Genomic DNA, 14,361 nt, shown 5'->3' on the forward strand with positions numbered 1-14,361 from the left:
AAGCCGATAGTTATGCTACGTAGGTACGTCATGCCGCGCTTCTCGAGAATACGGTTCGACGTTCGAGGCACGACGGATTTTCCGCATGAGACATTCCCGTGCTTTTCATCGTTTCGCATGCGACGATGCGTATCCGGCAGTTTTGCGCGTGCGAACGGCGCGTGCACGCGCTGGTCACGGAATTCCTCCTCGTCCCTTCTCTCTCTCTCTCTCTCTCTTTCTCTCCCGATGAATCTAGCCGCGTCGCGTTTCGCATTTCTGCATAATGCACAATCCGTCTGGCTGACTGCATATGAAATAATCGCTTTTCGCGATCGCGACTCGCCGCGCCAGCCGAACGAGCGAAAGAACAGATGTCATGTTACCGCTTATTTTTTTTAGCTCCACTTCCTCGTCTACCATCCCCCGCTCCCCGCTTCCACCCGTTTTCTCTTTTCTCGTAGAAAAAGAGAAAAAGGGAAAGAGCACGGGGAAGATAGCAGATAGGGGGAGGCGGAAAAAGAGGAACGCACGGTGGAACGAAGAGGAGAGCGGCGGAGCCCGTCAGTAGACGTAGACGTGTGTGTGACGTACGCGAGACTCTCGGATTACGAGGGAATAAAGAGAGAATTCGAGAGTAGCGATGAAAAATCATTTCGCGCAGAGCGCAGAGAGCGGAGCTCTGTCGGACGGCACTTATTATTATTATCCGGTAGAAGCAACTTCCAGCCGTAAGCCTCGTCAGCTCGTGTTTAACAGCATCGGCGCAGGATGGCGATATTAACGGATTCAAGGAGGATTTAACGTACCACCCGCTATCCTTTATAGCGGCCGACTAATGCGCGTAATTAGCCGAATATGCGCGATGCTTGATATGCATGACGATTCGAAAAGAGATAATAGACTCTGACGTGTTTAATACGTTGCTTCACCCTCCCAAGTATTTCCGCAGTACGTGTATTATTTTTTCATTCAAATTGCATATAGTGTTGCGCGCATCTGCAGTTTCTTAACATATTTTATATTTTATGACACGCGGAATATTATATCGTTGCGAATGTCACGCACCAGAAGTGTAATATTTTTGACGTCTGCAAAGGAAATTCTATTATATAAAAATATAAACGATGACAGTTATATATTACGGTTAATATTAGAGTCTTTGCATAATTTGAAAACTCTAGATATATGAGCGATCCCGTAGCGATTGATTTTCTCTCTGATGATCTGGAAATATGACGCGCCTTGCTTTGCCTAATTTATGGCAATAAGCGACGCTCCAAAAATTCGAGGAAAACCTGCGTGGAAACTAGAAAATTGAAAATGACGAGAAACATCGCGGCTCTGCGCCGAATCGTGCTCAGAGTTCCATAATTCGCCATGAATTATCCTCAGCAGACATCCTAACGAGAGTCGCAACGCGTCCAACGAGTGGCGGACAAGCAACGCCACCGGTAGAAAGGGTAGGAAGGGTAGGCTGTGCGCTGGTCGACGCCGGAGAACGAATTAGCCCTGTGGATTAGCGTCCGCATATTTTTGCAAAAACGAGATAATGCAAAAAAGCGCGCTGGCCGGTCCAGGCTCGTACGGATGTTGCGTGGCAGAAGGCGGGAGGTGAAAAAGGGGTGGATGGACGAGGATGGTTCGTGACGGACGAGGGCAGCAGGAGGAGGCTGGGGGCCGTCGAGGGTGGAGGGCGTGGCCAGGCGGCCTCTGGCAGGTTTCAAACGAGAAAGAGAAAGAGGAACCGTGTTTCCGTGATAGCAGAATCTGCGAGAGCGAGCAGGCGAGAGGAAAAAAAGAGAGAGAAGGAAAAAAAGGCATAGAAAGAGAGAGAGAAAGAGAGTAGGAGAAGGAGAGAGAAAAAGAGAAAGAGAGACAGATGACGATGAAAGAGAGAATGAGAGAGGACGCGAGGGAGAAGGAGAAAAGAAAGAGAGGGATGACGAGAAAAAGTTATAGATGCACCGGTGCACGTGTGTGTGTCGCTTAGGTGCTCGTGTGATCGTGCGTTGCATACGCGACGCGTATCTGCACCGCGTGTGTGCACGCAGACACGCCGGTTCTCCTCCTGTATGAGCTCAACTATAGTGAACATGGTCCGTGGGGCAACCAGGGGGAGGAGGAGGGAACGGTGGGACAAAGGGGTAAAAATCATTGCGCGGTCCAGCCTCGAGGCTGATCGATGGTTGCTGCACTCACCCCTGCATCTACTGCTCCCGTCCCCTTGCCCGCGCGTCCGACAACTGCCCCCGCGCGCATTCACTGATCCCTGGGACTCACTGACTGGCCAGACAAAAAATGGCCGGTTCCAAGCCCATCCACCTCCGGCCAGGCTGACGTCGGGTGTTTGATGACCTCGGGGCGGCTAGAGAGGCCCGGGAGGTGAAGGGTGCAAAACTACGAGGCAGGGTGCGCCGAGGGACGGCCGGTGTACCGAGGGCCGACGGCCGGAAAACCAGCAGCCCACCCTCTCCTCCTCCGCCACCCCCTTTACGATCCCACACCACCCTCGCGTACCACCCCGCCCGCCGCCCCTCGTGGTCCACCCGCAAAAGGGTGGACGACGGGAGGGAATCGATGACGGTGGATGATTTTACGTACACTCGCTCAACGGTCAGCTCTGCCCTCTTTTCGCGGATTCGGCAGCCTCGCGATTGGTAGACGCCGAACGTACGCGGCATTGCCGGCGTTGTCGCGCAGTTTTCTCCTTTTCCCTTCGTTCTCTTCCTTTCGATTTTTCGCCACGTGTCTTTCGAGAGGAGTCGTGCCGATCTAGACGACGGTTCCCAAATCGACGTGGGAAACCAGAGCCAATGTTGCGTAGGTAAAAATCCTTTACTCTCCATTTTCATAGCTCTGTACCTATTATTTATATTTATATCGAGCTCTTTAAGAACGAAGCGCATTATTCGGCGTAAAATCTCTGACTTTTGGAGCATCGTGATTCAGGGGCAATTAAAATAACGCGGCGATAACGTGTAAACATCGGGTAATGTGGTATCGCGTATAGACAAAACGTTTATAATGTCACGTGCGTTAAACCCGAAATAAATACAAATAATTGGTCAGTTTTAATACGCTACGAGAGAAGCGTGCGAAATAATTTTATTTAACAAAGCGCGTAATGTAGATTATGTAAATAATTTTGTTGACCAGTCATGTTTTGTTTCATTTCGTATAAAACGTGTGCATGTAAATTGTTTATCGCGCGGAAATTCCGCTTTTATCTGTAATAAAACGCAATATGCACCGATGATGCATTACCATTAAATCCGCGATAATATCGCAACTCTTTAACTCAACTTTCTCTCTCTCTCTCTCTCTCTCTATTTTATATATATATATTATTTTACACTTATACTTAACGCATGTTGTCTAAATTACTATATCGACATACAAGTGTGCTTCTCATATAATTAATATTTTTTAAAAATGTATACTTGTATGTCGACTCTTTAAATTATTCATCGATAAGAATATTGATACTTCGTTATTTCAAGTAAAAGAAATATATATAAATATTATATATGTATGTATATCTTTATATATTGATACATTTCAATTGGAGTATTATTACTATGTATTATTACCATAACATTCATTCTTTCAATCTTTTTACGTGAGATTCAAATTTTATACACATTAGTCTTTTAATTATATTTTAGAGATTAAGAGATATTTCTGCAAAAAAATTTACATTCGCTTTAAAAGCGTAAAAGGTATTGACTGATATGCACGAATTCTAAAGTCGATCCAAGCGTAGGCATCATCCCATCGGAATATCTCTTCGCGTCTCTCTTGTCACGCGAAGCTTTCCTCGTGCAAACGGAGGAGTTCAACGCCAATGACACAGCGTCACGGTCGTTAATGATGCCCCCGTCCGCGTTTCCTCGTGCGATTCTTAGCTTGCGCACCCCGAGGGAGACAAAGCGTCCTCCCTCCATCCAGGCGTTCTAAACGGATGTGTGTATGATAGAATTTCTTCCGTCATTAAGAAAGCCGTACAATGTATACGGGTATCTAAGCGCGAGCGGACAAGTGTCGTCGCGATGACGACGTCGTCGACGTCGTCATGTCGCGACAAAACTTCCGCCGGGTGCGGCGGCATCTCTCGCGAAATTTCAGTCCCCACGTTCCCAGTCGAGCCAAACCTCCCTCAGCGATGGTATATACTCGTCATGTCTATTGAAGTAACGGAAAGCGCGCGCACGACTCGTGGAAACTCTTCGCACTTTGCGCTCCAGATAGCCCGGTTCCTTGTGTCGGTCTCTCCGCTCGACTGCTTCTTCTTGCCTCTTGCGACCGCCGTTCCACTTCTTCTTCCGGACGAATTTTCCACATTCGTGACATTTCTTTTTTACGTAACGCGATATTGCGAGTCATATTGTCGAGAAAAACGACAGATGAATCTTTGTATTCGAGAATAAGACAAGTTTCTCCGAATTTACGAATCCTATTCACGTCAATTCCTACTTTAATTTCTAGTTAAATAATCACTTGAGATATCAAAATATTGAAACACATTTATAAAATTCAATAATTGATGAAATTTGCGCAAAAATGTGAAAAAAAAGTGTCGGTCATAAGGACGGTTTGAACGGAAACCAAGAAGGAGGGTGAAATGGCAGGTGAAAGAAGGAGGTTGCGAGCGAGTGAGTTTTAACCCGGCCTAACCTACCCCAATCAAGGATCTACGTTCGAAAGTTTGCACGGTAACGTAGCTGTGCTCGTACTAGCAAGAGAATCAACGAAAAGCTCCAGCATGCTATACCGGTTCGTGCACGGTGAACAAGCTACTGATGCGCGGTCATTGAATGGACCGAAAGGGGAAGCGAAATCATTGTCAGCCATGGATGAACATTGGCAGAGTGCATCATCGAATGACCAGAGTCACCCTTGGTTACTGCCGTTTGCCCTCGTGTAGGCCTCGCTTTCATGATTTCTACTGGAAATTAGCCAACTGGCTAACGACCAAATAACAGTCTCTCTGTCTCTCCATCTACGCGATTCTTTCGCATTTGTCTTCCTCTCTTACCCATGAAAATCCGGTTCTTCTCTTCCTTTTTTATTATCGAATTTCTTATTTTGCTCATCTTAAGTTAGCCTATAATAGTCGCGTTTTGCAGCCTTCACTCTCAACATTTTCAAAATTTCGAGAGAGAAATATAGTTATTATAGAAAGTCTAAGTGAATTATTTCAAAAAATGAAACGTGAAAATAAAAGCAAAAATAAATTAAGTCTTGTGATTTTTTTGACTCATTTCTTTTTTAAATCTTATAATAAAAGCGTCATCGTTACGTATCTTATAATAAAAGCGTCATCGTTACGTATTCGGACATACGATTCGAACGTACGATTAAATTACTTTTATCATACGCTTTTGACATGCGTAATTTAGGAAAGAAATAAGAGAGATGACAAGATGTTCCGTGCGGGTCGATCGCAACGTAACGCAGCTTTAATTATAGCTCGTAGTTTCTCGTACGGCAAGAATATATCTCGGTCGAAGGAAATATCGGATGATACGGGCCAATCCACGCAAGGTGGAAGGCGGAAGGTGGGACGAGACACGGGAACAAAAGTTTTGCGGTTCGTGATAGAATGATAGACGTTTGTTCGGGAAAGAAAAATGCAAGATTCGCTGCAGTCACGAAATGGCAAATTGGAGTTGAAACTTCCCTCGTACGGATTTGGGGTAGGTTGGGTTAAGGCGTGACGGCGGCGCAGGCAGAGGGGGACATGGTTCTCCCACGGAAAACGCTACCCGAGGGCGAGAGAGTTCTCGTTAATCGGGTTTCGTCTCCGCGAGAATCCACACGTACGATATGTGTTCACAATCAGTTATAAAGCATTTTAAAAAAATGGCGAAGAGAGAAAGAAAGAGATAAAGAGAATTTTTCTATCAAAGTAGGCAAATAATTTATCTCAATAATAAAAAAGTATCTTAATAAAATATAAAGGCATTTTTCGATAAATAAGATAACAAAATATTCTCACGACAAGTCTTGTTATCTTATTTATATTACCTATAAGCAAAAAAAAAAGAAATTCTTAATAAAAAAAATAACATTTATCCTGAGAGATATGTCGGTATAAGAAGGTCCGAAAATATATTCAAAAGAAATAACGTTATTTCGAAAGTATGACGAATACGATAGGTATAACGTGCACGAAACCTCTCGAGTAGATGTGCCAAATCACCGCGCGATATAGCTCCTCGTGTAACCTTAAAAAATCTTAATGCGGCTTTTGGCTTGGCAGGGGCAAAGTTTAAATTGAACCGAGGAGCAGGAGGGACATAGCGCGAGGACGGGAGGAGGGAAAGGGGGGAGGGAGAGAAGGTGAGGGCTTTGGAAGATATACCAACCGACGGCTCACGTGGGTCGAAGGGGGTGAGTGCCGTGCGTGCGAATCCCCGAACGGAACACATGCAAGCTTTGATAAGCTTTCGGAACACATGTACATGATGATGAGCCATTCGAACCTCGGGCTTCACGATTCGCACAATATTACGTAATGTGCCATTCACCGGTATATTTACAACTGTTCTTTGCGTTATATAGATTGTAGAAATTAATAATAATGGCGAAGAGATACTAAGTAATAAGCAATATATACATATAATGATTAATGCCGTGAATGATTTGGATGTGTCACATAGAGTGTTTATAAGACACTTAAACTTATTTAAAGCGAATCTGCTTATATACGTGTAGTAAAAGAGAAACTAACAGATGCTGGGAATGAAGCATGCGATCAGGAGAACATACGACGAGAGAATAGAAAAGTTGGCGAAGTAGGTTCTCCAAAGTACAAAAAAATAAAATACTTATTGTTTGAGTTAATATTATAATTAGTAAATAATATATATATGATTATTCTTCTATAATATCGTCAAAATGATATTTTTACAATGTTTTACATTAAATAAAAATAACTAATAGATATGGAAACAATATTTGATTTAGAAAGATGGAATTTTGAATCTAATTATAATTGTATTTATCTAATTTTAGAGAAGAAAATTTTAAAGAAATATGCAAATTTTCGCTCTTTTTTCTGACATGCAAAACATCGCTTTGATTATGATTTAGATTAGAACTAAGATGTAAACCTAAGAGATTCAAAATTGTTTTCTCGAACTTTTTTATCTGTTTCCCTTTAAAATCTTGGCATCGCCGTGCTTTTCAGCAAAATATTATAGAGTTGGTTTCCGTCAAAACGCGAGGGTTGCATCGAGCACGTAAGAGGGCAGAAAACCACCCCAAGCAAGTCTAATGCCTACGCCCTCCAGTGAGAGCTTGCTTCAAGAATTGTCCCTACTGCTTATTTATTTCTTCATTTGAATTTTATTATCTTGTTCCGTCGTTACGGAGCTTGGTCTGCTTCCTTATGGCATTGCACAAAAATGAGAATAGCCTTTTGCAAAAGCCTCGAAGACGAAAAGGCGTGCATCGATAAATTGTTTAAGATGCTTATACTACGTTTTGTGGCTGTATCGAGAACATTGAGAAAAAAAAACGATTGTATAAGTTTGAAAGGTCCTCGAATTTGATAGGCGCTTAGCTTTACTATATCATTGTGTACGAAAACTTCTGTACACGAGCGGCTTTACTCATTTTCACTCACCCAGGGGGTAGTTAACAACCTATGCTCCGAAATGTAGGAAACGTATATGCTAACACAATACCTGCCAAATGTTAGCTTAAGCAAGAGTGCATGTGCACAACAGTTTTGTCGAACCCCCTGACCTTTCGCCGCACATGGAGTTAACTTTATCGATCGATAATGCGGTTTCACTTATGGAAGTGCTTCCGCATTTAATTCCGAAAGTATTCCTCAGAAAAATCGAAAGATTTCTTCGTTCGATTGTAGTTTAGAAGAGATGCGTAATATAATTTACAAAAATTTAATTGAATATGTTAAGGCATGTTAAAACATTCGGCATTAAAATTCACGTAACTGCAAAATAATTTTAATAATTTTCACGATATACTTATGCGCAAGTGGACGGAAACTTGATTGCTCTTCACAATCGTTATGATCGCGCCATTTATCCAAGGGAGTTCGTGACATTTACAAATAGCGGGTCAATGTCTTCTCGTTGGATTTCGCATCTCATTTATAAAGTTTGTCGAACGGCATTCTTAATTGTGACTTTTTTATTCTCCCGTATACTTTGTTTTATTCTACCTTCGTCGTTCATTTCACTCCGGCAAACGGGAATTGAAGCTTCTCGTCCCTTTTCTTCTCTTTCAACCGCATCCTTTCGACATCCTCTAGTACCCTTCTTGCGAGCACGACTTAAAACTCGCCGTCCTTCAATCGAACGGGGGTTTCGATGGGGGTGTATTCGACGATTCGTTCGTCGAATCGACAACTTGCGAGCCTCTAACTTCGTCTCGAGACTCTGTACGTTTCAGCTCGTTAAATTGCCGGATTTATCGGGTTGCTTGAATATTTTAAAATACCGCCGATCGTTTATCAAGCGTTTGCGTAAATTGTTATTGTTTACCAGTTTACGATTGCAGTATTGGATTTTTTTTACACAATTATGATGTGTAAATAATGATGTAGACATAAGTATTTCGGGCAAAACTAAAGTGTGAAAGAAAATTAAAAATTTTCCACCGGCAGTGCAACTTTATACACGAGTATTAAAGTAATTTTGCAAGAAATCTTACCGAGATCGAACAAAAAGACGATTTTATCTGTCACATACATGTAATACTGCGGGCGTTTCAGTCTAATAATCTAGTAGAGTATTAAACGGTTTCACGAGGCGGAATCTTCTTAATTGCGAAAACGAGCTTTGATTCGCAGCAAGACGAGCTGGTGTAGGATAGAAAAAGAAAAAAACGACGAGAAAGCAAGAAGGGTCGAGCGGAGAAACGAATAAGATGAAAAGAGAGAGAGAGAGAGAGAAATGAGAGGGTCTGAGGAGTCGGCCACTGACTCGACGACCTCCACCGGCAATGAGAATTCGCGTAAGGGGAAGGAAGAAGGAAAGAGTTAAGAGTCGGCTTGATGACGAGAGGCACAGCGGAGGAGGTTGCGGGCGGCGGGGGGAGTCGGGAGGTAGAGTAGACTGGATGGAGGAACCCACGTTGCAATGATATCGATTCCAATGCTTCTTACTAGACGCGGTTGGTTAGGGTGGGCAACCCCTTACTTTTTATCCCTTTTCGTCCGCCTCGCTTCTCTGCATGCTCTCTGCACGACCACGATTCTCATCCTTCTTCTAGACCTGCCAAACCCATCGTCGTTCCGCTCCCGATATTTTATTCAGTTATTTTTGCCAGTACTCCTTTCATCGCATCTTGCAATCTCGCTGTCGTTCCTTCCTGCGCGAATGTCCTTCAAGTATGCAAAATTCTTCTCACCCAATCGTTCGATGGTGATCAATTTAGAATCTTTATCAACGTGGTTCGTTTTTAATAAAGAACATGTTCAAAAATTGAAAGGTTGTATGCAAAAAATGCGCAAAGCATATCTCCACATTACATTATTTAAACACAAAAATATTTCGCTTTTTGAATTTATTTCAGAAATTTATGTTATTTTTTTTTATTGTAGTGATCACATTATATTACATTTACTTTTGATACTTTTCTCGTATTGCATTTTCATTATTTAAAGTTTTGCATTTTTCATCAAATCTACGCTTGATGAATTCTTTATAAAAAAAAAGAGAAAATAAGACAGTGATAGAAGAGGAAGAAATAAAATCTCAGGCGACAAAATAGATGAGAAGAAAAGAAGGAATGGATTGCAAGAAAAATATATATATATATACATGTATATCCAGAGATCCCCTGATTATTGCAAGTTCCGTCTTTCGCCGTCTGTCTTTTCGTCTTCCCCCGCTTTATCCACTTGACAGAGCAGTGTGCTCTCTTCCCCGCAACCCCCTCTCCTTAAATTCACCGTTTCTCTTTCTCTCCTTCTTTAACCCTTTCCACCCTTCAACCCGAGCTATCCCCTGCCGCGAGCTTCTCTTCGTTTAATTGATTTCTTAAGGCCCGATGGCGTTCGCAGATGTGATTCGAACGGATGCAGTTTTCCCCACCTCTTATCCCTCGCTCCCCTTCGATCCCAGACTCTGCCGTGATCTCACCACCACCATCTCAACATCGTCGGGCAGTCATTTCGAATTTTCTTCTTTCTTCTTTCGAGAATTATGACGACGACGACGACGAGAAGGACGAAGTAAACGATCGTGATAGGATGGACGGGGGTGGAAGAGGAGCAGAAGTGGCGAGAAATAATGATGGCGGAGGGGCCTGGGAGGACGGAGGAGAGGTGGATGGACCCCGAGGGAAGGGAATGCAAGATATTGCAGCCCCGCGGGACACACGGGGACGTAATCTCCACGACGGAGCTGGAGACGTATTACAATCCAGCAGTCCTCCAACCACGAAGTCACTCGTGGCTCCCATGTATGAATGGCCCATTCTCCTTGGCTTGTCTCTAGGAAAGTCTATCTATTCCGATTACCGCTTCTTCTCCTGCATATCCCTCGTCCTCTCGCCCTTCCCGATGGACTCGGGCCTACCGTCGGCCTGAGTTTTATCCCCCGCTCTTACCAATCTGCACGCTTGGATCGGCGGAACAAAGATTTCATTTTTTAATAGCGCCAGAAACCAAGATGGTGGAGATGGCTCCGAAACTGCGCGGCGGAGGAATACTTCTTGCATTGCAGATTTCTTTCATTACGACTTTTAATCACAATCCACTACGCTCACTCTATTATTCCGAGTCTAGCCTCTGATATATGGAACGTAAAGTTGAAAAGCATTGTGAAACACAAGAATCAGAACTGGAGAAAAATTTAATTAAAAAATTCTAATGTAATAGATAGAATTTCTGAACGTTTCTTATAACCAAAATAGTGGACAAATAAATATATTAAAGGAATAAATAATAATAAAATTGAGAAGAAGATTCGAGAAATACGACCATTTTAAACACATCATCACTAATTCAAGTTCAATATTAGCGCGGAGAAAATAATGATTCACTTCTTGAATCGACTTTTCTTAAAATATCCCCTAGTCTCTACAAGTGCATACTGCAGTAGCCCCCTTCGTCCTCGAGATTTCGTGCTTTCCTTCCCCTTCCTCCTTTGCTTCTTTTCTCTCCGCATCTCCATCTCCATCTCTCCCTCCATCAACAGTCGATCCCTCTAGTGCTACACCGATATACGAAGGGGTGCGAAGTCGTACGAGCGTATATACGAAGCAGGAATTGAAGGAAGACGAGGGCCAGGACGAAAGGGTTCACACAGAACAAAGAGTGCAAGTATAAGGTGGACGGGGTTGATTCTGAGGAGGATGACGGTGGGTGGGTGATGCATATAAGATGGACGACGTATAATGCACGCACCCTCGGCGCACTCGAGGCTCCTCAAGCAATACCCGTGAAGGGATAAAGGGGACGAAGGGAAGATTCCGAAAATTCGACCGTGCGCTCAATACATGCATATTACGTCTTCTCACCCCATCTTTTCCTCCCTGCCGTTACTGTTCACCCTCGTATTTTCTTTCCTTCGTTCTCTTCATTCGCTTTGCGATTTATCTTCCGTGCCTTTCTTCCTACATTTTTCATCGCAGCCTCTTTTGGTCTCTCTTCCCCTTCCTCTCTATTTTCCTTTTTCCTTCTTCAGTTTACTCTGCCTCTGCACCAACGTTAGCTGTCCGATCGAACATCGTTAGAGACGACACATAATTGCGTTTAATGGGACTAGAAAGGAGCAACGTTGCAGAGAGACGAAACTTGCTCGTGTTACGTCGACGTTCCATTTTCCTTTGCCGGTCTAACTTACTAGTCATCGTAAAAAAATTCTGCAATTATGTCGGAATATTACCCCTTGCAAAATCGAAACATTTTGATAAAATAATATTAACTACATGACGATTTCTTAATCGATCGTGTTGTAATCAATACTAATTCACATCTTCAATTTCTTGCGATCGTTCATCTAAAATTCATATCTCTATGAAGGAAACCTGAGCATTTTCTTTGTACAGAATATACTGCTACTACTCCCAGGATTTCTTTCGCGTTTTTGTGCGCGAGTGGTTGAAGCTCAAGTGGAGTCATCATTTGCGGGAGTACTTAAGAGCTTAATGTCATCTTTTCGCCGTAGCTTTCTTTCTTCAACTTTGTTCTCGCAGTCGAGGAAAAGAAATCTTGGCGATGCATACGACGAGAACGATTCAAGCTTTATTCTTTGCCACTTTATCACAAGATGTTAGTCACGGAAGGACATACTTTCGTCGTATGCAGGTCGAGATAATCTCTTAACCGCTAACGCTAACGAGCTTTCGAGAGCTTGATCCCACTTCTTCGGCCAACATCTCGTTCCCTTATGTTTCATCTTATGTCTCTCCCGTCTTCTCCCTCTCTGATATACGCGCTCTTCGTGCACCACTTCTGCGCGACATCTTTAATCCGGCCATGTTTCTTACCGTCGAGTGAATATATCAAAACTTAACGATCTCTTTGACAAAAATTTATCGTGTAATTAAAATTCACGCGTCTCCAATCTATCACGGTTATTTTCGTCGAAACAGTTTTCCGGCGAGAAATATTTTTTAAATTATACTAGATCGTATAGTTAGAGCAAGTATTGCATTTTGTTTTACTTTTGGTTAACTTTGAAATGTGATGTATATTAAAATAATTGCTTGATGTATTAATCAAATAACTTGTTACGTAGTGAAACGGAATGTAAGACGCTTGAAGCACGATCTTCCGTAATTGGCGATAAATCGATAAATTACACGTTCCTTCTTTACCTCTGTACAGCTTTATCCGTATATATTGCGTTTGTTGTATCGATTAATTCATTCATACATTTTTCCCCTTTGTCATCGCCACAAAAATCCCTCATTAATACTCTTGCCACGATCGTAATCGCCACGAATCGCGGCGAAAAGGATGCACGTGCGCTTTCGACGAAGGAAATTGCACGTCGCGCAAAGCGGAGATAGAAGCTGCAATTCGCGTATCGAACGATTTCCAACAACGATCCTCCCGTCCTTCGCCTCTCGACAGAAAAGAAGACCTCAGAATGAGCGGCACAAAAAGAAGTCATTCCGTTCTTTCATGCTGTTCTCCATCGAACGGAGTGCTACTTAGAGAAATCACAGTGCAGCGTGCTACTTACGTCATAAATGGAGAGAACGACGATACGAGAAGCACACGGTGGAAGGAGGCACAGTGCCTTGTTGGAGGCAACTCCCGCGGTAATGCCGAGAGCATGCTTGCTTGTCATCGGAAGAGCTTTTCTTGTTCTTGATGCGCGCGTTGGACAATGGCGAGAAAACACTCTCGTGCTAACCGTACCTAGCCCCCCTTCGTATCTTTCCGCAACTTATATACACTGTCTCGCATTCTACTGTTGCTCGTCATGAGAAACTGCGACAGGTAACGACGAGACCGAGTCTTGTCAATGTTTCCTCTCCGCTTTTCTTTCTGAATCACCGTTCTCGTTTTTCGTTATCTGGGAAAAAGGGACGGGGTGGGACGAAAGGCGCGAAGATGCGGACAAAAGTAGCCTTCAGTGCAGTCGCGATGCATAAGTTCTCACCCTGCTCGCGCGCGTTCGGATTGAAAGGAAACCGAGAGGCGCCTTCAGGAATCCAAGAAAGCGAAACACCGCTGAATGCGTCGAGAAGGCATGCTTTTTAACATCCCTTTCTGATCTCGTCCTTTCTCGCGCTCGAGGGTTCCGACAGAACCGAGGAAAAGGAAACGAGTAAGAGAATGCGAAGGAAAGCGTAATGCGCTGGAGTAGCGCTAGAATTGTTTCTTTCGCGATGTCATCTGCCACGCTCCAGAGCTTTATTAGCCGCATCGCGTTTTCTCTCACTGACAATTTCTTACTATTCAAAACGCGAAACACACATGCATTCACTTTTAAAGCAATTGCGCCAGTATATCTTTGTTGGAGTAACACAATTCTTATTTAAATAACTCAATTAGATTAATCCAATAATATAATTTTTAAATTTAATTATATAATAATATTATGAAGATAATTAATACGATTTATTAATCGTGAAAGAGCTGGAATTACACTTGATAAAAGAGAAAGAAGTGATTATTGTAATGTATTTTGATTACATAATAATGCATTTTGTAATCATAATACATATAATAATGCATTTTGTAAAATTTATATATTTGACACATATGTTTCTTGATACATTAATAATTATATAATAATGTATTTTGTAACCATTCATATTTAACACTTATATGTTTCTTGATACATTATGAAGGTGTGTCGCCGACATAATGTCCGTCATAAATGGCCGAACGACAATATAATTTTCTGCGGTGCGCAAAGTACTTGAAGCGCGACAAATAGT

General features: G+C 42.8%; 1 protein-coding gene across 5 annotated transcripts in view; it reads left to right on the forward strand.

The window, feature by feature from the left end:
* LOC105252032 overlaps positions 1-14,361 on the forward strand; it is a 99,202-nt gene that overhangs the window by 69,356 nt on the left and 15,485 nt on the right. Inside the window, exon 5 of one of the 5 annotated variants that reach the window (XM_025413096.1) lies at positions 382-3,090. The exons of the other annotated variants lie outside the window; for them this stretch is intronic. Within the exon in view, the coding sequence (XP_025268881.1) occupies positions 382-486 (105 nt within the window). The 3' untranslated portion in view covers positions 487-3,090. Of the gene's footprint in view, positions 1-381; positions 3,091-14,361 lie in introns of those variants that run through there. 5 annotated transcript variants of the gene reach the window in all.

This window comes from Camponotus floridanus, unplaced genomic scaffold, assembly GCF_003227725.1.
Source record: "Camponotus floridanus strain SB8 unplaced genomic scaffold, Cflo_v7.5 scaffold6, whole genome shotgun sequence".
Lineage (NCBI taxonomy): Eukaryota > Metazoa > Arthropoda > Insecta > Hymenoptera > Formicidae > Camponotus > Camponotus floridanus.